Source organism: Miniopterus natalensis, chromosome 6 (assembly GCF_054644295.1).
Source record: "Miniopterus natalensis isolate mMinNat1 chromosome 6, mMinNat1.hap1, whole genome shotgun sequence".
In the NCBI taxonomy this organism is placed as follows: Eukaryota; Metazoa; Chordata; class Mammalia; order Chiroptera; family Miniopteridae; genus Miniopterus; species Miniopterus natalensis.
The window spans coordinates 51052703-51080283 of NC_142086.1; the positions used below are offsets into that span (position 1 = coordinate 51052703).

Sequence of the window (27581 nt, forward strand, 5' to 3'; positions counted from 1 at the left end):
CTGCTTCTCAAAGCAAACATACAGGCAGGATGCATGAAAAGTGCTGTTTTGTTTGTTTTAGGGGCATGCAGCTTAGGTGATGTCCTTTCTCTATTAAAAAAGAAAATTCCCCAAAGCCTCAGACTACTGCAATGTATAGGACTTCTGAAAATGTCCCCCAGGCTTCCCAGAGGTTATAGATTTCTTTTTGCAGCTTTGGATTTGCCTGGAAGGACATTTAACTGAAATGGAATGAAGAAACACTCCATTGCCATTCTTAGCACTATGTATGTTCATATACACATTCATACAGCACTGTCCCTTACTGCAACAAGAGTAGGCAGAGCTTGGAGAAGTCAAGGTTAGTCTGAAATGGTTTTATGATGTAGGAATCATTTCTGCTCCAAAACTATACTAAACTGAATATGATCTCAGCTTACCCCTTGCTCAAATGCAACTGTAAAACCAGTAATCCCAACAGAAAGTCCTGTTCAGATACATGCTCAGCAAATTCTAACAACCTGAGGCCCAGATATGAGCTACCCAGTATTTCACAGGATAACAGTGCATGCAAGATAAGTTAGTTAATCCTCCCATTTAGTAGATGAGGAAGATGAGGGCCAGAAGGAAGAAATAACTTATTAAGGCTACACATAATTTGGTGGTAATAGGATTGGGAGTCAGTTTCTAAGCCAACTAGAGTTCTTTCCTTCCCTCCAGGACTCCAGGTCAGAATAGAATGAAAGGAGTTATTCTACACTAACCAACATGAATTCTCTAAAACACTTAGCTAATTAATATTAATTAAATAAATAGCTAAGATATGTATGGATTTAGCTCATAAAAAAACAAAACGAACATAATCGCATCTTGTGCAGAAGAATGCTATTTTAACACGTGCCCTTATTATTTGAAGGACTTTTATTATACAACAAAGGCTTACATTTGAATACTAAAGTCAGTATTCATTTTAGATTAACTAAAATGAGATTAATTTCTTAGATTAACCTTAGTGTTTTTCAAATCATGGGTAGCAACCTATTATTAGGTCAGAAAATCATTTTACTAAGTCTGGGGCAAGCCTTTGAAAAAGAATAGGCTGGCCCCGCCAGAGCGGCTCAGCGGTTGAGCATCAACCTAGGATCCAGGAGATCCTGGTTCGATTCCTGTCAGGGCACATGCCCGGGTTTTGGGCTTGGTCCCCAGTGGTGGGCATGCAGGAGGCAGCCAATCAATGACTCTCTCATCATTGATGTTTCTTTCTCTCTCTCTCTCTCCCCCTCCCTCTCTCTGAAATCAATAAAAGACATATTAAAAAAAAAAAAAAAGAATAAGCTAGAAAATAGAGGATGTCACACATCTACCGGAAACTATGGTTTGAAGAAATGTTTTCAGTTGTATACACATGTTTATATGATATGTATTTTGCCATGACATAAAACATACATCACTCTGGAGATTACGGTCAAATCGTTTAAAAGCCACTTCAATTTACATTATTAGGGTAGAAAGTTACACCAGAAAAATATATTTTATGTTTTTAATGTGTTGAATAAAATTAAAAATTTTAATGTTATTGCAGTTTTCCATGTGGATAGCCATGTGAAGAACTAGAATAATTTTATATTTATTTAATCAGCACAACACTAAAACATTATGAATACATACACCTGAAGTAAAAATATGTATTTTTTAATATATGGCACTGACATAAACTGAATTTAAACTAGTGATTACCTCTAGAGAAAAGCAAAGGGCCAGTAGTGCCTTAGTTATATATGCTATTCTATTGCTCTATAAATGAAGAGAGCAGAATAGTGTAGAATAAGTTAAATTTTAACATCTATTAAATTTAGGTGGTAGGTTCCTGGGTTTCTATATTTCCTGTGTTTTTCTGTAATTTTTTATATTTATATACATCATATTTCTAATTCTATAATATAAAACTTTTAAAAATACACGTATTTTATTCCATTAACAGCATATATTTAAGACATTTAACTAATCATAATAGGTGCAAGGAATTTATGTATTACTAATTATCTTAATGACTATTCTTAATTTCTTAATATTTAAACATCAAAACTGAAGTATATTGCCTCGCCAGCTTGGCTCAGTGGTTGAGCATCATCAACTCATGAGCCAGGAGGTGACAGTTCAATTCCTGGTCAGGGCACAAGTCTGGGTTTCAGGCTTGATCCCTGGTAGGGGGCATGCAGGAGGCAGCTGATCAATGACTCTCATCATTGATGTTTCTATTTCTCTCTCTCTGACTCCCTTCCTCTCTCTGAAAACAATAAAAAAAATTTGAAAAAAAGTATATTCAATTACTGTGATTTGACCCTGAATCCTCTCACAGCAGTGGCTGAATTGGTACCCACAAAATATGGGTACGCCCTGAGCTACAAGTCAGTGTAAAAAATTTCAAAAGCTACATGGAAGTATCCACACTCATACACACAGAGAGTTGTATTGTTAATACACGGCCTTAGCACTTCCAAATATATAATCTCATTTATACTGACATATTATTTGCTCAATTAATGATTTCTTCTGCCTCCACTCCAGTTCTTTCAGGATATGTCACTGTATTCTCTGCACCCACTCCTCTAATGCAAGCTGGAAAACAGTCACACATCCAGCCAGCTTTATAAAACAGTAACCAGATTGGAATTACTGAAAACATTTCACAGCCAGGCCACATTCAGAGCCTGGATGTTGGCTTCTTTTCTAACCTACTCTTTTGAAGTAAACAGTATAAACAGTACAGAGGATACCAGCATAAGATAATGTTTATCTGGGGACTTGAGATAAACCACTGGACCTGGGCTTTCATCCCCCCACTTCTCAAGCTTGTTCCCTCCAGTGTGCATCTTCACTCACCCCAACCTCAGGCTTATCTTCTTGCCATTAAACCAACCACATCACTCCTGTTCACCCCCATCCAGACTTCAGTAGTCCTATAGCCTCTTCCCTCGGACACAAACATTCTCCCCGAAGTCAGAGCATGGTGACTAAGTCTATTCTGCACTCTAATCGCCATGTAACTCTGCCTCCTTGCTTAGAAAATCATCAACAGAAAGAAACACACTTTATCCTTCAACTAAGCACAAAGCTGCCTCCCATCTCTGTACCTTCCACATAATTAGCACTGGATAGAGCATACAGAAACGCTTCCAGAGATGCAAATTAACAGAAAAAAATGAAGAAAAACTGGTAGTTATGGCCAAGGAACAGGAAGAATTCCCTAAACAAAGGAAGAAAACAATGTTATAAACAGAATTAAGTTCTGCCCTTACGATGGCATCACAGAGCTGAGCAAAAGTTTTCAAACATCATTTAAATAAAAGTAGAAATCTCTTTTTTAAAATAAAAAGTTTTTATTGAATTTTTAGAGAAAGGGAGGAGAGAGAGAAGCATTGATGTGAGAACCATCAATTGGCTGCCTCCTACTAGGGATCCAGCTCGAAACCCAGGCATGTGTCCTGATCCAAATTGGAACTGGTGACCCCTAGTGCATGGGACCAAGCCCAACCAACTGAGCCACAGCTTTAGTGATTTTCTTTAAATCCAGATAGGTACACATAAACAGTAATTTAGTTTACATTGAGCCAAGCAAGTTTCACAAATGAGAACTGGGATTTTATATATACAGATAGATAGATATATATATTCTCTTTCTCTTTCTCTTTCTCTTTCTCTTTCTCTTTCTCTTTCTCTCTCTCTCTCTCATATATATATTCCATCCATTTTCCTTGAAGAGAAAGATGATTATCATTCTCTGTGGATCCCCCTAAATAAATGGCAAAGTATGCAAACACATTGATTCAACAAATATTTGCAGAGCACTATTTTGGATGAATAAGTCACTTCCAAGACATTAGGAGGTGGAGATGACAAATGGCAAATGAGAATATAATGTGATAAATGTTATAAAGACCTATAGAAAACTCTTTGAAGGTATAAACAATGGAGCAGTTATGCTTATTATAATTTGGAGGTAGGTTAAGGAGTGGGTGTTGTTAGATGGACAACGTACAGAAACCCAGGCATAAAAACTGTGATACAGAAATTCACCAGGGCAGGAAGCCCCAGCTGCCTAGCAAGGGGCAAAAATGAAAAAATAAGAACCCTGTCCCCAGGGTAACCTATCCTCCTCTAGCATATCACTGGTCTGGTCGGGCAGTTTAGACCCCCTGAGCATTTCCTCCCTAAAGATATCATCTAGGCCTCAGTTGTATTTCAGCTCCAGGCCCAGAAAAGCAGTGAAACCAGACAAGTGGTGCCATAGTTGCCTCAGGATCAGCTACACTAAGTAATGACTCCTGCCCTGGCACCGACCAATCAGTGGATACTAGGACCCTGAAAAAGCACACCTGGAAAGCTGATGAATATTCTACTGAGATATTTCCGAGACCTCCCCTAAGATTTCCACCTCCAAGAAAAAGATAAATATTCTCAGGACAAAGGACCCAGTGCACACTCCCCACCAGGGGAGCAGGCCAGCGGCAACTATCTCCATCCCCCTTCTTCCCTCTGAGGGGAACCCACTAGACTTGCAACCAGGGGAGCAATGGGCAGTGGCAGCTCGTCCTGGGTTTATCAGTGGAACCTGTCTCCAAGGCCCCCTTTTCTCTCTGACTTCTCAGTGAGCCAAAGCAGCCCAGCCTATGTTCTCCTTTGCTTCTCCTACACTCTTCCTTGTTTCACAAGTATATTTTTGTACCATCATGGACCCAATACCCTTTCCCTTTGGATAGCCCCATCCTCCATCCCCTTTTCCCTAAATAAATTCAATTTTTCTTAATTCACCGAGATGGCTATTTAGCCTGCCTGTACACCACGGACCTTAACCTTTCAGATGTGACTTAGGGAGAACATATAGGGGCACCTTAAAGAGTTAATATACAAAATGAATCACAAAGGAAGGTTAATTCCTATGGGCAGAAGTGGTAAACATTCTTGGCAGAGGGCCAAATTAATTCTACACAAGCTAAGAGAGGAGTGAAGTCAATCCCCTTCTGTCATTCTTTTACCCACATCCCAAAACTCTCTGAAAATACAATTCCTATGACTCAATCTTTACAAGCTGCCACCCACATAAAAATGCCTGGATTAAGGAGATAATCACTAGAAGCTATTTCTTTCAACTCTGTCTGTATTCCTTTTATATTCTGGTATAATTTTGTGAATTATTCTGTTTTTGTATAAATGCTATTAGCAGATGGAACACATATTCATTGTTTTGAGAGCAAGAATTATACTTGCTTTTCTTTGTTCTGTATACATAAAAACACTCTCTGTGAATGAGAAAGATGTTCCAGACTCATATTTTGTCTTTATAAGTTTGGCAATGGCAGGCAGCCACAACTGACATTGATAATGCACTCTGCAGATTACAATGCACAGTCACATGTATTCCTCCTAACCACCTGAAGGTAAATGTTTTATCAATATCCTCATTTTATTTATGAGGAAACTAAGGCTCAGAGAAGTAAAACAGCTTGACCAACATAACCCAATAAGTGAACAAATGAATAGGAAACTAAACTGAGCTCTTCTGACCCCAAATATTTCTGTTCAAAGAACTCCTAGGGGAAAAAAAAAACACACAGGTCTAAGTTTCAGTATGTCAGCAAAGAGTGATATTATTAAATTCTAACTAAAATACAATAAATATGCATTAGATTCTTGGAAACTGAGGATGAAATAAAATTTAGGTAAGGGTGGTACATGTGTTTAGAAGGTGGTTTCTAGATCCCCAAATAAAGCAATAAAAATGGGACACAGTTTACTTTGTCTCACTACCTCCCAAGAATAAGCCTCTAGCAATCACAGCTGGCCTGTCTCTACTTCTGAAAACAAGGGCAATAAAAAGTTCATTTTATTTGCAGTGTTTCATAGGTGACCTACAAGAAAAACCCTAGGAAGTGAATGCAGTGGGAAATTCCAAAGAAAATCTCCATTTGAGATCTACCCCTCGACTCCCTCCATCCAACATCAATGAGTTTCTCCCTTTGGAAAGAGAGCAGTAATGAATTTTACATGAAGGTATCTAAGAGATGTTAAGCCAATCTGAAATAAGAAATAACATATATAAACCCCATGCCTTTGTGTGCTGTCCTACAAAAGAAATGTCTCCCTAACTTATTAGAGTTTCTTCTCTTTATCTAAAGCTCTAATAATATTGCCTCAGTAGAACAGAAGAAATGGGATGCAGGGAAACTGTGAACAGACCTCATCCTAATGTCAAATCGTCAATATTCTCAGCCCCAGCAGTTTATGTATACCTGACTTAGATGACATCAACATCACTACCGCTAATACCAACACCAAAACCAACCTCCAGCCCTATCACCACCACCACCAGTGGCAAGAGCAGCAGGTAGGGACTGCAGACACTCTCCTAACCGCCTGCCCTAATTAGGAGCCCCAAAATAGCAAACATAGCTGGTCCCTTCAACAACTGAAATTTCTCTTTTAGATAGAATGTTGAAAACAATGAGAATAATATCTAAGTAATGTTTGAGCAATTAATTTACAGTCTTGTGCCACATAAACACATTTCAACAATGGACCGCATATATGACAGAGGTCCCATGAGATTATAACGGATCATAAGCAAAAGCTTTGTGACGTTCAAAGAAGAGGCTAAACCCAACTACAATGTTACATTTACTGCTAGCTATGGGTGATTTAAGTAGATGCTGTCCACCCACCACAAAGATGACCAGTCATGTGGCTTACCACATGGGCCATGCACAGGTAAAGCCCTAAAGGTCCTCTTCCAGGACTGATCTTATAAGCCTATAGTGTACTTTGACTACAGTTGAAATACCTGACTTTCAACTTAAATTTTACTTAGAAAATACTAGAAAGGATGGATAAACGTCAAAATCCTAACACTGATTATGTATCCTAGGATTACAATGTAGCTTAATTTTCCTTTTTAAGCTGGGCCAGAGTGGCTCAGTTGGTTGAGTGCTGTCCTGTGCACTGAAAAGTTGCTGGTTCAAATGTCTGTCAGGGCACATTCCTGGGTTGCGGGTTTGATCCCCAGTTGGGGCACATATGGAAGGCAATCGACGATGTCTCTCTGTCTCCCTCTCTACCCCCCAATCCCCTCTATATGAACAATCCCCAAGTAGGTTGTTCATATAGAAAAAGTCTTGTAGGTTATGGTTATTACAATAGCTGTATTAACTCTGTTTCATGTACTCACAACTGTAAATGTTTTGTCCACCTCTGTATTTACTAAACAAAACAAAACAAAAAAAGAGTTGTAGTAGCTCTGTTTTATTGATTCAATTTAACTATACCATTTCCTTAAGGTTATAGAATGAAAAAGTTCTGTGTTTTTTTTTTAATGGAAAAAAGTATGCTAACAAAAACAAAGTCTATATAAGGACCAAATTTGTATCTGATCTTCCTGAGAAACAAAGCAATCAGGAAAATATGAAAAGTTGCTCAATTCTCATTATCGTAAAGGAGAAATAACACTATTTTTTCACTGAAGAGAAGTGTTTTACTAGTACCAAACATAAAAGCAAACTCAGTTATCATGCTGGAATTTAAATAGAAATAACTAAATTATATAATGGACATCATCAGTAGTTCAAGCATCAGTTTTAAATGTGTGCCTATATACATACATACATACACACACACACACACACACACACCCCTTCAGCAAAAGCACAAGACTGAGCACAGTAAACAGACCTATTTTCAAAAACAAAACTGATTTAATCCCACCATTTCACTCTGATGCAATTTATCAAAATATTTTCCTGAGGTTTTTTTTTTCTTCTAATTCCCCAAATTCAAAGTTAAATGAAAATCCCAGCAACCCAAACCACTTGTTTGGCAAGTAGATATATTATAGCTAACCACAGACACACTAGGTTACAGGCAAGTGGGTTTTGAAAATGCTGAGATAATATAAGTCTTCAAATCAGAAGTACTACTTTAATATCACAGACCATCTACATCATTATCAGAGACCACAGAGTAACTGGGTAACTTATTGGAAAAGTGAAAATGGCTGAGTCAGAAATTTCCAGGGTAAAAGATTGGGAGTGAGAGGAACAGTGAAAAGGGGGGTGAGGGAAGGTGGCAGGGTAGAAACAGCAATTTTTACTCATGCTTTTAGAACTATTGGATAGAGGTTAGGTTTTCCATAAGAAATATCTGACTCAAGCTATCATAAATGATAAAAAAAAATCCACAAACACAAACAACCTCACAAGGTTCCTGTCTTGCAGGCATCAACTTTATGAACTGATGCTTTTGAAGCCCAACTTTTCTGTGCTGGCATTAACAAAACAAAAAAGCACCCAAGAAAAGTAACAACTCAGATCTTATTTATTCTTAGAAAATGTAGATGCAGATATTAACACAACTCAAAACGAGCTTCCTTTCTTCTCAAGAAATATCTCATAATCTCCAGGTCATTTAGTCTGAGTTTCCACAATAAATGGATGTTTGGGTTCTTCATCTGCATTCCCACCAAATGGTCACTAGGCTGCCTTCAAAACACCAGGTGATCTGCATCCACATGGTCCAATGTTGGATGGAATAGATGTTAGAAAGAAAAGATTTCCTTAAACTGAACCAATCTGTATGTTCTATCGATCTATCATTATTCCAACGAGGTCACACACACACAACATTTCACACTGATATGGTAGCCACTAGTCACATGTAGCTATTTTTTTAAATTAACTAAAATTAAATTTTTAAAATTCATTTCCTTAGTCTCTCTAGCCACATTTCTAGTGCTAAATAGCCCTATGGAGCTGGTGCCTACCATTTTGGACAGTATAGAATATAGAACCTCTTACCCATCACATAAGTTCTATTGACCAGCACTGCTCTGAACAATAATCAGAGTGTGACAGATAGAACGAACGGTGCTAGCTTAGATAACTGGACCACTCAGTAGCAATTGGAGAAGCAGTCTCCTACATTTATTGCCTGTGGTGCCTTCTTTAAAGAACAATTACAATTTACATGGATGCTCCACTTCAGAACAATTTAGGAACATATGAATTTACACAGAAGCTAAATAAGTAATTAATCTCAGTATCACAAAAGTGATTAAAAGGAAGCACTCTTGTTTTAAAACAGTTCAGTTTATTTTTTAATGGCTTTATAAAATTTCATAATTAAACACCAAAAATGACTATCAGAATTATACTTAGAAAAAGATGAAACTCTCATACAGTTTTTCCTGTAGTACACTGCACAGAGCACTGGGAACATGAGATATTCAGTTAATACTTACTGCACAGGGATGCAATATGCTGTAACCAAGAGTACTGTTACTTTGAGTTCAATCCTAGCTCTAACACTCATTAGATGAATAATCTTCAACAAATTAGTATCACTTATTTTTGCTCACCTGTAATATGAGAGTAATAATAGCCACTCTAAGTACTTGTGCACTGCAGAAAAATTGTACATACTTTTTGAAAGTACTCACAAATTATTCAGATAGACAGACATTCTATGTAGAAAACGACAGGCCACTGATAATCACATGGGGTCCTCAAAAGGGTAAATACAATTAGATAAGCAATAGCAGGCAGGATTTTTTTTAAAACCAATTTTCCACTAAGAAAATACAGATAGTAAGAATTTGTCTTTTATTTTGATCCCATTTATCCCTAAAGAAACTCCAACCTTCTGTTATTCCACTATTTGAATGGCACTTTTCCTGGCACTTAAACAAGCCCTCAAATGGTTTGGCAGCCCTCAAATGGTTTGGTTTCTCTGTTTGCCTTAACCTAGAAAGAAAAGCCACCCATCTCCTTAAACCTCTGCAGGATAAACCCAGTCATGCCCATTAAAACCCAAATGATCACATTCAACCCAACTTAAGTACAAGTTTACACCAAGGGAAGAAAAACCATTTTGGTTTATTGGCTTCAGATTACCAGAGTTTCCTTACGTACTAACTACTGCAAGTTCTATTTATCCTTGAGTCAGATATTTCCACTTTCAACTTCTCTTCTGCAAGGAGATACTTTAGCTAGCACTTTCTTTCCTATTAGGATTAGTAAATTAATTTCAATTTCAAAAAAATTGAGAGTAATACTCAAAATTCCCACAGAAAACTTTATTGTAAATAGTGGTCATGGGAAAAGTAGGAGTGGTAAAAATATTCTCTTAGAATCTCACTCCAATCAAACAAACTGCAACACTCACATTTCAACTCTGGTAACCATTTGTCAAGAACTCTACACACATTTCCAGTAATCTTGGATTTATGTAAATCTAAAAGTATGGACAGATAACAAATGGGTAAATCTCGAGATTTCTGGAATTCCATTCCCATATGCTCAATAATTGGTGATATTTAGTGACTAGAAATATATTTTTCTAAAAGATATGTTGAGATCATGGGTACTTTCCTAGAATCAACTCAAGTTTATACTAATCTAGGGGAATGCCTCCCAGAAAATCAGGAGACTTATCTTCCTAATTATAATGCAAGTACTGTAGAGTTAAATGAAAATCAGATTTCCTCTCCTGTAAGTAAAGTCCATACAGAAGAAGGAAACAACCCAACAATAAATTGGAGGAAGTGTGCCTGTGTCTCAAAGTACACCGAGAAAATTCCTATGCACACAACAGGGAGTTGTGTGTAGATTTTTAGAACTGATTCTGTCAACAACCACTGTGGCTCTCTATGTAGTACATCAAATAGGGATATTTTATTTTTTACTTTTAGAAAGAATTCTGTATTCACCTTGGTATTTAAGCGAAACATGAACTGTTTGATGGTTCTGTATTCCCAAAGAAAACTGGAAATTCAGCCAGTACTTTAGGAAGAGAGAAGCAAAAACTGAAGCTTCATGGTAAACTCCGATAAGAAAACTGAGATGTCCTCAATAATTCAAAAGTAAACAGAAGGCATAAAGTGGCAACCTGGTTGTTGTGGATTTTGCCTGGTGTTTATAGAGTAGTGCACAGAAGAAAAACAACTTTACAAATCAAGACTGAAATATTGCTTACTTAGAGGCTAAAAAACCTTGGACTAGTTATTTAATATCTTTGAGCCTCAGGTTCCTCATCTATAAAATAAGATAAATACTGTGAGGACTAAGTTAGATAAGTGAAGAAAACATCTGTCACTCAGTAAAAGGAAGTTCAATAAATGGAACCTATTATATTGTCATCGTCAGAGTTAATGAATTCTTATAATTAGTTATTTTCTATCAAGTGCTTCTAGTCATTTCCCACTAAGTCACTGATTATCAAAGATCCACTCACTTTTATAGTATAAAATCTATAATGGGATATGCAATCACTATTTCCTCTTATAAATGTATGGAAATGTTTCCTGGAAAGGAACTACAATATAATCAGCAGTTCACTACTTTTCTATAACTCTTTCGAACTTCTTATGTCCAATGGAGAGTGAACAAGCTTCTTATACACATTGTGGGCCTGAGTAAAAGGAAAATCAGTCTGTCTAGACTGTTAAATTAGCTCCACCACTCTGAACTTTTTTTCAGTTGAATGTCTACAGTTAGAAAGCAAGTACAATTCTATGTGAAAGTCATGTGATTATAGTTTATTAAAATAGAAGAATCACCAAAGTATCACTATCAAGAAAGATAGGAGGGTAGACTATTGAGTCAAAGTATAGCCGGTCAAAATCTAGACAACATATTAACATGTAGATTTAAAATTTCGCATGCCTAAAACTAAATACATTTCCTAATTTCTATTCTTGTTGTTCTAGTAAAAGCTTTCTGCCAAATCCACATGACATTCTGGTACTTTACTGTAAGAAAGGTGAATATTTCTTACCTATATTATAGAAATATAATAGCTTTATTGTAGCATAGAAGGAATAAACAAGTGGAAGTACAAAGAACCCTGTTCTTAATTCCAGATACCTGTCAGAAGTTTAGTTCTGTCAGCAGCTCACCAAGTGACCTTTAACAAGTCCCTTTCCAAATCTAAACCTCAATGCCCTGACCTGTAAAGAAATAGTCCAAATTCTCTTTAAGAGCATATCCAATTCAGATATAAGGTTGTATGACATGTAGTTGATTGAGAATAAGTGACATACATTTATCTCTTCAATACAAGCACATCATCTAAAATGTGATAGTCGCGGCCAATATGAAAGACTATCCACAGAGGATGACTGTTGTGTTAACTTCCTTCTGCGTCAAATATTGCTTTCTTCATTGCTGCTGTTGATTTTACTATTTCTGACATACAAAATGGTTAACATCTGCTTTTATCCATCTGTATAGTAGCTTTAACCACCAATAAATCTTAAAATAACTTTTTGTTTAATCTGATGTCTTATAAAGTGGTAGACTTTTCCTGTTTTTAACTGGCAGTTCTCACAGAGCCTTCAGTGTCAGAGTAAAATGAGACCATGTTCTCAGTCACTTACTGTCCAATGAATACGAGTGTAAACTGTGCCATTTACTAAAAGGTTTACCTGGGGTCAGATGATCAGAGTCAGGCTGGGAAGGTGAACACCTTCTGTATTCAGAAAGTTTCTTGGAGATCACCAAATTATTTCAGTTTAACTGGAATGTTTTCTAAAGGCCTTGGATTTCTTTATGTATTACCAATGAAATTGGCTTCAGTGCATCCTACAGTATACTTGGTTACCATGTGATTCCCCTGGAGAGGAAGTGAAAGAAAATCAGGGGCAGCCCGCATTTGTGAACAGGAAGCCAAGCTGACCAAATACCTTTCTGCTCTAGAGGATTCACTTGCCTCACTTTTTTTAAAAAAGAGTCAAAATTATTTTGACAATTCAAAAAATCTGATATAATATCTACCTAGAAGTATAATTTTTTGGTAGTGCTGTATGTTTTTAAAGTAGTGTTAACTTCTAATATAATATATGAAGCTGAAAGAGTCTAGTTTGCCCTAATTTAGGAAACTATTCTAAAATAAGTACACATTAAATATATCCATCCCCAAAGCAAAAACTCTTGAGCTTATACTTTCTGACCCTCTTTTGATCATAAACCACCCCAAGTTTGCAATCTGAACATTCTTCATTTTAGTTTCCAACCCAAAACTTTCTGATTCTTCACAATTAGCACCCCTTATAATCAAGAACTTAAAAAAATGCATATTATGTTTTATCAACTTAGTTAAAACTTTATAAGAACTTTGCCCCCTTTACCTAAAAATAAATCTAAGTGAGAAAATAGCAAAGATAAAAATTTTGAATGGATTCCAACACCATCAAAGAACATAACCACCTCCACCAGTAACAGTGACAAAATGACACCATATCAACATTCTTTAAAAATGTGCACACATTAACAGGGTCTTACATAATTAAAACCGATTCACAGCCAGGTAAAATCATTGTTTCCAAAGGAGACTACTATGAATTTAAGTCCTGAATTAAGCTTAACACCAATAAATCTCTTACAGGAATTTGAGAAACGAGAAAAACTCATACAAGAAAAAGTAAATGACTGGCTAGTCCTGTTCCTACCCTAGTGAATTCATGCAAGTGAACACAGCTCTTATTCTGGAGGCATAGGTTCAGTTAGCTCAGGTCAGCTGGCCTACTGAGCACAAGCTGTCAGATAGTCTGACAAGTTTTCTGGAGTATCTGCTATGTGTAAGGATCCCCGAGAAATACTGAGATCAATTGGCTCACAGTCTCTTGAGAGAGAACTAGTAGACAGAGAGTCTAAGACATGTTGCTTAAGGAAGTACTTCAAAGTGGGGTGAAGACACACAGGAAAGAAGCAGGGTAGACATAACAGAGAATCAGCACTTGAGCTAGCCCAGGGAAGGGTGGGATGGGCACAAATAGCCTGGACTTGGCTACTGTAGAAGGAAGTTCAGGGCAGAGGATTTGGGGTCACAGGAACAGTGGTCTGGAAGAAGGAAAAGTAGAAGTATTACAGGGCAACTTGAACAGTAATATCAAGAGACTGAATGTATACCACAGTGTTCTACAGAATGTTTTGGTATTCATTTCTTGTATTACCTTTCATTACAAGTTCCTATATTAGGCATAGTAAATATTATCTCCAATAAATAGATAAAGAAACTGAAGCTTAGAAATGTTTAGTGTTTTCTCTGAGTCTTTATACCTAGTAAGTAAAAACGAGATGTGTAAAACCAGGTTTCACAAGCCTAAGTTCAAGATACTTCCCTTTGTAAAGAGGTTAGTCTGCTGAAGTTAAGTTTTAAGCTACAACTGGATTTCAGCTTAGATATATTCTTTAACGTATCAGTAAATTAGGGCAAATACTGCAAAATAACTCTAGAAGGAACTCAATTACTGAAAAGATGCATAGCAGACAAAGAAAAGATGAGTGGCAGAAAAGTATACAATAAAAGGTAGCCTCTTGCTCTATTTAAAATGACAAAGAAAATGACAGTTATAATTCATACATTCCAAGTAAGTGGGAATCAGAAGTGTGTGCACTTCTTACCTCCTTTCAATTGCACAAATCCTTTCCACACCTGCTCCCCACATTTGGGGAGACTATGTGGGGAGAAACCATAAATAGGTATCAAAAAGAAAGCTGAATAAAAATAGAATTTTGATACCCAAATATGAAGAGCTAAATAAAAACCCTAGTGACTGACACTACATTCTGCAGAAAAGATATCATGTTTTATTTAGTAATCAATTATTAAACAGAAAACAGATTAAGAACCTCAAAACAGTCTATGGGAGACAGGTGTCCTTTGGATTCAAAGTACCAGTGAAAACTTTACATTATGTATCCAGAAAAGGTTTCATAATAAAGACCTCACTCCATCATCATATCCAACAGCCTGCAGTGTTTCAGCAATGTCTCCTCCAGTTCTATGGTCATCAGTATACACCTATTCTGGGGAAATTATTAGAATCACATCCTTCTTACACAGTGTACGAGTTTGGCCCATAAATTATTTAATAACCCTGACTTTAAGCCTCAGTAGTTATACGTTTGGGAGCTTGAGTGCCTTTGAAAGCAAGTTCCTGGAATTCAGAGATGTTAAAAGCAATGTAAAGTGGAGTCTATCAATAGCTCCCTAACCACTTGCTAAACCCCGTCTGTCTCCTCCAACATACAGAGAGCCCAAATTATCTTTCAAAGATAACTTTGTGGAGCTTTAATGGGGTAACCATAAAAAGAAAAGAAAAAATGCTTTATGGGTACCCTAAAGCCTAATTTGAAATAATGAGGTCTGACCACGGAAACCTGGGGAGACAATAGAAGCAGACATGTCACATTAGAACCCAGCCATCACTGACGGCGTAAGAAACGGCTTGTAGACAAAGCCAGAGAGTGACCTGTAACTGCAGACAGAGTGAACAGCCCTTTCCGAGCCGGCTGCTGCCCCATGTCAGGCCAAACTCAAACCGGACAGATGGGGGTTAGGGTACTACCCAAGTTCCTTCTTCCTCTCTCCTCTTCAGGCTTCCCATGTAGACAATGACTTTCTGACAGTATGTGCCAACCCTAAGTCCACACTGTACAGAAGCTCTTAATAGGAAGAAAAAGCTAGTATTTTCAGGTATTTGGTGAGAAGGTGATACTCAAAAATTAGTGAATACTTAAAAATCATAGACTCCTCTATACAGTCAATGAAGAAAACAAATTTTGTTGTGGATGAGGAGGCGGTGAGGAGGGAAAGATCTCCTTATAAGTCATTCACGGTTTTACCACATGCAGTTAGAAGTCCTGGAGTAAAGTTAATGGAAAGTGACTCAGGCTTTATGACTCATTAGAAAAATAAAAGCCAAAAAAGTCCAGTGGAGACTCCCCTGGTATTTGGTCACTGAAGAGCTATATCAGGACTGGAACTGCCAATTGCACACTAAGCCTTCACAGTCTGGTGGTAAATAAGCCCAGTACTTCCGATACAAGTTTCCAAGAGACGAAGTAACACTTCATTCCTGCAAATGTCAATAACACAGTTTTGAAGAGAGCAGATAATAACAAGCTAAAAATCATAAGCAAACTTTTTTAAACAACTTAATATGTTCACTCATGCACTTCACTCATGAAACTCCACAGCAGGGCATACTTTCACTTTACATAAGCTTCCTACTGAGTTCATCAATTCTGAAGCCCCTAGAAATTTATATGGAGTATAAATTTTTTCTTCTTAAAAAAGTCTATATTTTTAAAAGTCACTAAAAAAATAAAACATGGTGTCATAAAAGTTCTATCCACAACAGTCCCCACCAGCACCACTACATTAAATAAAAGTTGTAATAACTGATGCTCACAGTGATAACTGAAATATCAAAAGAGAAAATTACCCTGGCTGGGCATGGCTCAGTGGTTGAGCATCCACCTAGGATCCAGGCGATCGGGGTTTGATTCCTGGTCAGGGCACATGCCCGGGTTACAGGCTCGATCCCCAGTCGGAGGCGTGCAGGAGGCAGCCGATCAATGACTCTCTCATCACTGATGTTTCTATCTCTCTCTCCCTCTCCTTTCCTCTCTATGAAATCAATAAAGAAAATTTTTTAAAGTAAATTAAATAAGGAAGTTTTTAAAAATTTCATTGAAAATGATTTTTTTTTCTATAAAGTACCAGATAGTAAAAATTTTAAACTTTGCTGGTAATAGGGTCTCCGCCACAATTACTTATCTAATATTTGTAGCATCTAATCTTCAGATCATTTTCACATGGCACAAACATTCTTCCTCTCTTTTCAATCATTAAAAAATGTAAAGACTATTCTCAGCCCACCTTCCTACTATATAAAAACAAGCAGCAGGTGAGTAGATTGGCCCAAGGGCCATATTTTGCAGATCCCTCTTTTAGGGGAACAAATTTCAATAACTGGATGGGAAAAAATGCCACTCATTCTTTAACACTGATAGAGAAATGAGCTGCCACTGTAAAAGGTTAAGAAATGAGAGTAGGGTAGGATCCCTGCATTAGGGTGGCTACAGTATTCTGTCAGGATAAACCAAATGTGCACTGTGTAAATCCAAGTAGTATATAATCTAGGTATAAAAACTACAGATTCCCAGTACCATCTGTAAGAGATTCAGTTAACATCAAGTAGGGCCAGGAAATGTGTTTATAGTAAAGCTCCCCACATCATTTTCATGTTGCACCAAGGTGTAAAAACCACTGACAGTTTCTTATAAAGCTAAATATATATGTGTGTGTGTATCTGATAAAAGACTAAAATCCAGAATATCCAAAGAACTCTCAAAACTCAAAAATAAAAAAAGTCTGATTCTCTTTAAAAAAAGGCAAAAGCTTAGAACACACTTCAACAAATGATATAATGGCAAATAAGTACAAGACAAGAGGTTCAACACCGTAAGTCATTAGAGAAATGAAAATTGAAGACATGTAAGATAACATTACACATCTATTAAAATAGCTAAAATTTTAATTTAAAAAAAGAAGACCTAGACAAATACAAAGTGCAGCCAAGGATGCAGAACAGCTGGAGCTCACATACATCACTGGCGAGAATGCAAAATAGTACAGCCACTTTGAAAAACAGTCTGGCAGATTCTTATAAAGCTAAATATACACTCACCCCTATACCCACTAACCCTAGGTGCTTACCCAAGAAATGAAAACTTATGTACACACACACACACACACACACACACAACTGTATGCAAATATTTACAGCAACCTTATAACCACTAAAAGGTGCAAAGCACCACTGAACGGATAAGCATATTAGCAAACTGTGGTGCAGCCACACACTGGAACTCAGCAATAAAAAGGAACAAAGTTACTAATACAACATAGTATCAGATATATCTCCGCTTGGGCTACGGGAAAGAAGCCAAAGTCAAAAAACTACTTTTGTATGATTCCATTTATATTATATTTTTGCACAGGCAAAACTATAGTGACAGAAAACAAATCAGTAGCTGGCAGTGGTGGGGAATAAACGTTTAGGGATTACGTAACTGTTCTATATCTTGATTGTTGTGGTGGTTAGAGGACTATACATTTGTCAAAACCCAAAATTATATACTATATAAGAAGGATAAATTTTTACTATATGTAAATTATACCTCAATGAATTTGACTAAAAAGAAAATACTGATTTATAAACAATACTAGTTAGACACTGGTTCTACTTTATTAGAAAGTTTTCACTGTTTTTATGAGTATAGTTACCAACTGTAACGTGCATACCTACATACTATTATGTGTGTGTGTTTTTTAATGGAAACTAACATTTACTTAGTGTGGACATTTTACTACACTGGAATACTTATAAATCTCCCAATTTCCATTTAACAAATATAGAAAATTAGGGTTTACATTAGCTAATAACTTGCCCACAGCTAGTGAGTGTGTGACCGAGCAGTAATGCCCATCAAGCTCTCTTGCCTCAACACCCTCCCTTAAAACAAGTTTACTTTGAAATTTTACCCAACACCCTTGCCAGTTATCTGTTGCTGCGTACCACACCACTACCACCACCCCAAAAAATTAGTAGCTTAAAATAGTTTAAGATTATTCCTCATGGTTCTGTGGGTCAAAAAGTCTTAGCTGGGTGGTCCTCACAATGGGTCTCTCATGTCACCAGAACACAGCAGCTGAGGCTGTAGTCACCTAAAGGCTCGGCCAGGCTGGATGTCCATACTACATATATTGCTAGCAGGTGGCACTGGCTGTCGGCAAAGAGCTCAACGGGGGCTGTCAGCCAGAGCACTTTCACGTGGGCTCTCCCTGGGTTTTGGCTTTGCCCAGCATGGCAGCTGGATTCCACAAGGGCACTGGTCAAGAATAAGTGTTCCAGGAGACCCAGACTGAAACCACAAGGTCCCTAGTGACTGAGCCTCAGAAGTCATCCCGCATCACTTCTACTATATCCCACTGGTCAAAAACAAGTTTTGGAGCCAGCCCAAGTTCAAGGAGAAGGGATACCAAAGGTGTGAGTACTGGGAAGCATGGCTCATTCAGAGGTCATCTTTGAAGACCAGCTCCACCCCACAGTGAATTATATATTTTTTTCAATTTCTTCCTTGTACTATTCTAAATTGTCTATAATATACCTGTATTCTTTTGTAATCACAGAAATAAATTCTTTTAAAAATATTGTATTTTTTCCAATTTATTCACACTTAAAAAACAAACAGTTCCCCCATTTCTCACACCCCCTACCCCAACCCTTACCTCCATCTCTGGCAATCACCAATCTGTTCTATCTATGAGCTTGGTTATATATGAATGTATATATGTATGTATACATATACATGTGTGTATTAGATTTCACATATAATAAAGATCATACTTTGTCTTTCTCTGTCTGACTTATTTCACTTAGAATAATACCCTCGAGGTCCATCCATGTTGTTGCAAATCTTAATGTGTGTGTGATTTTTTTTTTAATAAAATGATGGCAATAATAAGTAGTTCTTTTTCGTGTGTGTTTGTCATGTCCTTTTAAAAGCAGTATTTAGAAACCTTTACACTAGTTTCTCAATTCAAACATCTGGGAATAAATGGTCTAAATAATCCCCAAGGTCTTTCTGAATATAAAACCAATTATCCTTTGTAGGTCGTATACATGATCTAGGGTATCCTAATTTTACAGTTTGAAGCACAGGACATCTTTAAATGGGTTATCAGTTAAAAAAACATTAATTCCAAAGCCCTTCCACTGGCTGCTTCTGAAGGTGCCAATGTATGTGTTGTAAGGGTTGTTTTCCCCCATAGGGCAGGATAGTCCATTTTAATATATGCTCCTGTGCTCAAGTAGAATTTCAAGCAGAGTTTACCTAAGTTTTGTGGCCTGTTTTCTTCATGAGCAATAGAGTATCATAATTGCTTTTTGTTACTGAGGCAAAATTCATTTATTTCAATAAAAACTCCTGATTTTACTGAGATTAGAACTGAGGAAAAACCACGGCCTATGGCTCCCTTTGACTTGATTTTCCTAATATATTTTATCTTAAAGTGTCCACACCTTCAAGCTGAGTGTACCAGAGAAGAAATGCATTTTGCAGGTAGAAAAACCACGGGGAAAGGAGTGTAACCCCCTGTAGTTCCCACAGTAATTCATTTGCTGAATCAAAATACTAAAACCTAAAAAATTAATTATAAACACAAAACCTATGTTAACTCATTAACCTTCATATCCAACATTATCCCTAAAATAACTTGAGAAAATCTGAAATTGTTTTGTCATTCATTTTTTTGTTTTTAAATATATCTATTGATTTCAGAGAGAGGAAGGGAGAGGGAGACAGAAAGAGATCAGAACATCAATGATGAGAGAGTCATTGATCGGCTGCCTCCTGCATGGCCCCCTCTGGGGATCCAGCCTGCAACCCGGGCATGTGCCCTGATGGGGAATCGAACCTCGATCTCCTGGACCCTAGGTCAATGCTCAACCGCTGAGCCACATCCAGCCGGGCTATCACTCGTTATTTTCATTCCATTGTTTTAAACATATGAAACACATCAGGAATGGCTCTTACGCATCTACAGAATAATTTAAAAGTGAAGAAGCGGTGGATAGGGAGAGAGAAAGGGAGGTTATAAAGAAGGGAGAAGGTGAGAAAGGACAAAGGTGGAAAAGGGAAGAGGTGGGTACACTGAACTATATGAATATTCAGTTTTAAGCTTTTCTAAGTCTAGGCCCCAATGTCCCAATTACTAGCTCATTAGCCTCTGTGGCTTTATACAACTCACTTCTCCAACCTGGCCTCAGATTTTCATTTGGAAAATGAGGAGGTTGGCCTAGATCATTGGTTTTAATGCTTTCTACTCTGAGATCCTTTTTAAAAATACCAATTAACTTTACAGTTTCCCACAAGGGAGAAGATGTCCTTTAAGTACCTGTTAGTTAAAACAAACAAACAAAATGTTTAATGGTTTCAGAAATGCTTATTTAAAGAATTTTTATTTTGCAAAGAACAGCTATATCTATTTTTTTTAAAATCACTGATTCATTTAATAAAGTAATGCATACCTGCATATAGCAATGAACTGAAATGTTTTTTTCTCCCTTATGTGAGAGGCATTTTGGGTCCACGTAATAATTTAGAGGGTTCTTTACATCTCCTTGAACTCTATATGATTGCCTCTCCACCACAGTGAAGATCATGTCCATGTACTACAGGGCATTTTTTATTGTGAAAGTACCCTCCCTCAATGGATGGCACAGGACACATAAGCTGTTTTTTAAAATACATACCTTAGCCTGGCCGGGCATGGCTCAGTAGTTGAGCATCAGCCTAGGATCCAGGAGATCAGGGTTCAATTCCCTGTCAGGGCATATGCCCGGATTAAGGGCTCGATCTCCAGCAGGGGGCGTGCAGGAGGCAGCCGATCAATGACTCATCATTGATGTTTCTATCTGTCTCTCTCCCTCTTCCTTCCTCTCTCTGAAATCAATAAAGATAAATTTTAAAAAAAACACAAAAAACTTTAAAATATGTACCTTAGATTCTTTCTAGCCGCCCAATTGTGTGATGCTGCTTTACACTTAAGAGGAAAAAATTAAACCTATAACTCAAATAAAAATCAAAACCACAAAATAGCATTTTAAAAATGTTTTTACTAAAATTTTATCCTTAATAATGATTACTTTCAAGGCCAGAAGGAAGAGTATGGAATTACTTTTTTTTAACTCTCTGTTATACCTATGTTGGATGAATTCTTTTTATAATACATACGCATGAGAAAATAAACATTATTTAAAAAATTAAAAGGTTTTATAAATTTAATACTGGCATTATGATACATGATAACCATGGTTAAAAGGCATTATCTTTGCCCTTTAAGAGCTTATACTCTGAGAGGGAATATGAAATAATTATGCCAAAGATAAAAATTCCTGAACTAAAAGAGAGCATCTATTAATGTATTCATTCATTCATACATTCAAATATTTGATGAGTATTTGCTGGCTAAATAAGAGACCTGAAGCCAGATTGAGGATAAAAAAGCCAAGACACAAACCTCCAATTCAAGGAGATCCAGCCATGGTCTTATTAAAAAACAACCAAAACTCTGAAGAAAAGAGAAAGAGAGTTTGCCCTGGAGCCAGATAATGTACATCTCACAGATTGCCATCACATTAGATGCCTAGTGTGCATGTGATATGCTTTAGATCCTCTGGGACTACTTAGCTCACTTATTGCACCAGACATGATTTTTGTATCTTTCCCCTTAAAGTTCTGGATTTATGCCATTAATTCAATTTGCCCCATTATGCAACTGGGGTGTCCTGGACCTAAAATGAATCAGTGCTTTCTAGGTGTATTTCTGAAAAGATACTAACCTTTGTCTTTCACTAAAGAAAAAAGGATTTGCTCTCAGAATAGCTGTTTACCTTTACTTCAAGAAGTAAGTGACTACTAGGTGCAGGAATTTCAGATGCTAAGTGTGTGAGTACACACGCACGTGCATGCGTGTCTGCCCCCCCACACACACACACAGTTAACAGGAGATGGTGAAATCTTCCATCTGAAGAATGGTAAGAGTGCAAAATACATAATAAAACTCCTTACTGCTGTAAGGAAAGAAAAATGAAGGTTGGCACTGGGAGAAGATGGGAGGGTTACAACATAAGTGCTACATGGCTAAAAGTAGGGAAAAAATCCAAAGGCGTTAATAAAGTTTAAAAGGGTCTAGAAATGGCTTTGATGAACAGGCTAATGCTCTTAAACCAAAAGTTTAAGATAATGTGAAACCATTATTAGATGGGGGGGAGGCAAGATTACAATGATAAGTAAGCAATTCAAATTAAGTGGTGATATGGAAATAGGACTGGAGAGAGCAAAAAGGAAAGTGGGGTGTCTAGATCATTGTTTCAGAAAAACAATTCGGCAAGGAAGCTAAAATTGACCAAAAACCTGTTTGTTAATTGATGAAAAGTACTTATTTTTAGAAAAATGTGTTCCCAGCTCTGATCTAAACTAAGAAACTTTCAGAATATTGTCAGAACCTGACTATACCTTTGTCTAACATTCACAAACTGCATGATTCATTTGAATTATATATCTACTGATGAAAAAAAAATGGCTGGAAATTATTTCAAATCTTGCTGCACAGAACCTCAAATGCTTCAGAAGAAATAAAGCATGATTCCTAAGCAGTGGCCACAGTATTTCTATAACAGAAAGTATGCAGATCTTCCAAATATGCTTTTAAACCAGGAATAATGATGTGTGTTGACACTGAGTTAGACTTAATTCTTTTCACCTACATATGAACTCAAATGTGTCCCTTTGTCTCCTATTTTAAGAGAGATTTCCCAAGATAAAAATACTGCCCTAATTTGTTTTTTTTTTAAAGGTCTGTCCAAAAGATGAATATCTTTGCCTTAAAACCAAGTAAACAAGCTCTAGACTTTAACCTAGGAAAGAAAATTTTCAAATATTCCCTTTCCCTGATGTCAGCTGCTACCCATGACCTCTGTTGAGCTGTTCATAACAAAGATCACAGGGCTCCCCTCCCCCCTCCTAAAAAAATAATGCAGTGGGAAAAGGGCAGACACCCACTGCATTACTATTCTCAATCTCTACTGAATCTACTCCATAATCCCAAATTGTAACTGTATATAAACCTACTAAAGGTTTAGATGGAAAAAAGAAAAGTGGAGGAAACAGATTTTTTTAAATGGGGTTTAAAAATCTGTGCCAGAAAATATTAAGCAAACTAAACTTCCTTTTCAAACTAAGTTGAAGTTTCAGCATTAAGAACAGTCTCAATGTTTGTCTATATTTTACCCAATCATAAAGCACAAGCTCTGTTCTCTTTAATTAGGGTCCAAAGATATTGTTAGGGAGTAATTGGGCCATAATTAAGAGTTATATTAGAGAAAGATACACTTTATTAGACAGGAATACTTCCCAGATCAAAAACTACATCACCATTAGGACGTTGCTAATATATAATACATCATTTCCTTTGATGATCTTTGAACCAGAAAAGTGAGATACTTACAACGACAATGATCTTCTCAACAATTTCTGACCACCTTCAAAATCAACCAATATTTAATTTTAACTTAATAAAAAAGCCACACTAAATTTCCTTACCACTTTACCATATTATGTAAACTGGGTTGCCAAACACCATAGTATGTGCCTTGAAAGCCAATTCACATGTGTTAAATTCCAGAGCTTAACAATAGAAAATTTTTGCATTTTTAGATGGAAGTCTTTGTTGAACCTCTTGAGAATGAATATACTAGAATAAATCATTCATGTCTCGGTCAGAAACCAGGAGACTTAAGAGCAATATAAATGCATATACATAAAGTGAGTCTCAAGTTTCTTCCAGGTCACTGACATGAAGAGGGGGCTGGGCAAAATCACGGCACTATATAATTAACACTTCACATGTTAAGGTTGTGTTGGGACTCCCAATTCTCACTCCCAATTCTCGTTCTACTCATCACCCACCCTCAAGGAAGCACTGCACACTACACAAGGATCAGTTTCCTTACAGCAAACACATGCGCACAACTCAGACCCAAAAGGCTAAATAAAGATCAGCAAAAAATCTCCAAGACTTTCAAACTGTGGAACGGCCTAGTCTGGACAATGCTGTGAAACCTACATTTGCATGTGAATGCCATAATGTTCACCAAAGCTACGCAGGGAACTAAAGGTTGAAAAATACTACTGTTGAGATTTCAGGCCTAAACTCTAATATCCTTCAGGAACAAGAAGACAGGCTCAGGCCCAGCCTCATTAAAAATTCCACGTAAAACCAGTGACTGTCTCCTAGTGTTTGGATCTCTGGGAAACAAAAGTCAGGTTTTCTTGGGATTTCAGAGTCGACTTGAGCACCCACAAGACCACTGGAGTCAAGTCAAGTTGGCAAAGAAACACAGTTTCAAGAAAGCAAAGATTCTTCTTTTCAACTCCACATTCCCAGGGCACCTCAGGCCACAATGCTCACTTGAAATAAATGATTGCCACAACAAAGGCAATCTCTGCAAACCCAGACAGCACTCTGGAGCGTCTATGCTTCCTAGGGCCAAAGAACAGCCAAAAGCAACGAAAGGTTAAGGTGATCCAGTATCCAAGACCTCAATAAAAAACGCTAGCTCTTGGGGCAGCTGATGAAAACAAGGGAAGGGAAGGGAAAGGGCTACCTGCTGACAGCCAAGCCAGCCCAGTACTAACCAAGCATTATTTTCCTGGACATCAGTATAGGGAGCCATTAAGACATCAAGGTCACCAGTCCGTCCCCAGTTTCCCCTAGCTCAGTGCTTTTTGTAAGAAAATGCTTACAACAGCTTCCCATACGCCCCGCCGCGCTGGGCAGTGCCAAGACCAAACTTTCAAACCTTGGGGAAGGTGGGAAAGCCAGCCAGCCAGACGCTGGGCGAGGAAAAGTAGAAAGAAGGAGGGAAAGAGTCAAGTTTCAAAACAAAGGCTCCACTAGGAGCCGAATGTCAACCCCTCCCCGCGTCCCAGCCTTCAAGCCGGCGAGGCTGAGCCTCGATTTCTAAGGACGCCAGTGGGTCCGACTGCCCCAGCTCCTGGCCACTCGCTAGAATCGCCGCACAACCACTTGATGAGGGCGGTGCTCCTGTCTCCCCCCTCTCCTCACGCAGGGAAAGACTGAGGCTTTAAGGCATCTGCCCGGATCCCCCCGGAGAGCCTAAATCCAATTCCCTTCCCGGCCACGCAAGGCCCGCACCGGGCGGGCGCCGCGCGAGGGCCGCGGGGGCCCCAGGACGACGCCCCTGCCCGGAGGGAACCCCGAGTGAGCGGGGAGGGGCCCCGCGCGCGCTCCCTGCCCCGGCCCGTACCTTCCTTGACTCCCGGCAGCTTGGACTGGTCGATGCTGACTTCGGCCATGTCGGGCCGGGGTCCGGGCGGCCCCTGGCCCCCCGCTTCCCCGCGGCCGCCGGCGCCGAGCGCGACCCCGCGCGGAGCAGCCGCGCCTGACGCGGCGCAAAGTCCGGCCGGCGGCGCGCGCGGCCCGGGAGGAGGGAGAGGGACGGGCGAGCGCTGGCGGGCGACGAAGGCGGCCGCGGACCGGCCCCGGCGCCCCAGGCTGGCGGCCCAGCTGCCCCGCCGCAGCCACCTGCTCCCGCGCCCCCGGCTCCGGTCGCTACCTAACACCCGGGGCCCGGAAATGGACTCGCGCCGTCCAGTACGGAGGGAGAGAGGAGACAGAAAGGCGGCGGGCGGGCCCGGGGGGGCGGCGGGCGGGGGGCGGGGGGCGGGGGAAGCTGCAGGTCTGAAACCGCAGTTGCGAGCGGCTGGCGAGCGGAGATGGGCTCCGGCGGCCTCCTCCCCGCGCGCTCCTTTGTGCCGGGCGCCGCGCCCGAGGCTGGGCCCCGCTGCGCCCCCGCCCCCGCCGAGCCCTGCCCCTCTCCCAGCCCCGGGTCGCGCCTTTGGACGGGGGCGCCGTGTCCTAAAGGCCTCAACAGGGGGCCCCAGGGGTCACCCAGACTGTAATCGTCGCTGTCAGCGTGTAGTCGGCATTCTGTGCTCTGGCGGGGGAGGCTGAGATTGCCCCAGATGCTTCCTGTGTGTGCAACCTTGGCCTCCCGGGATTAGAGGAAAGAGAATATATGGGCATTTAAAAAAAAAAAAAACTACTACGACGCAGGGAACTAGGGAGCAGCTGATAAAAATCTGGGCCAATGCTCACCAGCTGGGTGAACTGAGTCATTCATTCATCAAAAACACCCGAATGTCTACCAAGTGTGAAGTTCGGTGCTGGGGCTGATAAAACCGAGCGTCAGAAGTCTCCCTCTCGTAGCCTGTCACACATTGCACTGTCCCTGTGACTTCTGTCTCCCCGGAACTGGCAACATCTTCTGTCTGCCACCTCCTGGCAACAGGACTCTCGTGCGGGGGACCCGCCTGGGAGCCGCTCCTCCCGAGCTCGGTGTCGCAGCACCTCTGCCTGCAGCGCCCTTCCTGCCTCCCCACCCACGCTTCCCGCCGGGACGCGCGTGCGGCCGGGTCAGGGGGAAGGCCTCCGGGGTTTGTGATATAAGCTGGAACACACCGGCCTTCTCCTTCGGTGCGGAGGGCTCGCCCTCGCCGGGAGAAAGTGACGCCAAACTGAAGATCGTGACAAAGATAAGAGAGAGAAGAGGGCCTGTCCCGAGGGTGCCGCGCAGCAGGCCAGGCGGTCCCGGAGCCGCTGCGGGTCCTGCGCGTCCTGCGCGTCCTGGATTCTAGAACCTGCCCCTCGCACCCTCTCGATTTAAACTAGTAGTTTTACCATCTTAAGAGAGTAAACGTGGATTTGCTGTCACTCTGCTCAGAGTCCATATGAGAGGCCGCATGGAAGAGGTTTTGTTTGGACCTGACATTGAAAAGATAAGCAGACCTTCGGCTAGCAAAAATTTACAAGACTTACTAGGCCAGAGGGTAGTAAACCACGGCCCACAGGTCAAACCCACCCACTGGATTTGAATGGCTGCTTTTTATGTGTTTAACTGATCGCTTTTTAAGTGGTTGTATAGATAAAACATTTTCAATTTTGCCACTTAGGTCTCAAAGTATAAAGTATGTGTTATTGGACCCTTTACAGAAAAAGTTTGACAACCCCTGCACTAGGCAGAAAGAACATCCAGTAAAATGTGTAAATAGGAAAGAGGTAATATTACAAAAGTATTTTTATGGGGATTTTTAAGTTCCCTGCCTTCTAGTGACTATTTT

At 39.3% G+C, this 27581-nt stretch overlaps 1 protein-coding gene across 1 annotated transcript in view; it reads right to left on the reverse strand.

Moving 5' to 3' along the window:
* The window catches only part of CCDC50 (coiled-coil domain containing 50), a 67937-nt gene extending 42180 nt beyond the window's left edge, over positions 1–25757 (reverse strand). Inside the window, exon 1 of the mRNA XM_087817815.1 lies at positions 25709–25757. Within this exon, the coding sequence (XP_087673941.1) occupies positions 25709–25757 (49 nt within the window). The remainder of the gene's footprint in view (positions 1–25708) is intronic.
* Between the last annotated feature and the right edge of the window lie 1824 nt (positions 25758–27581).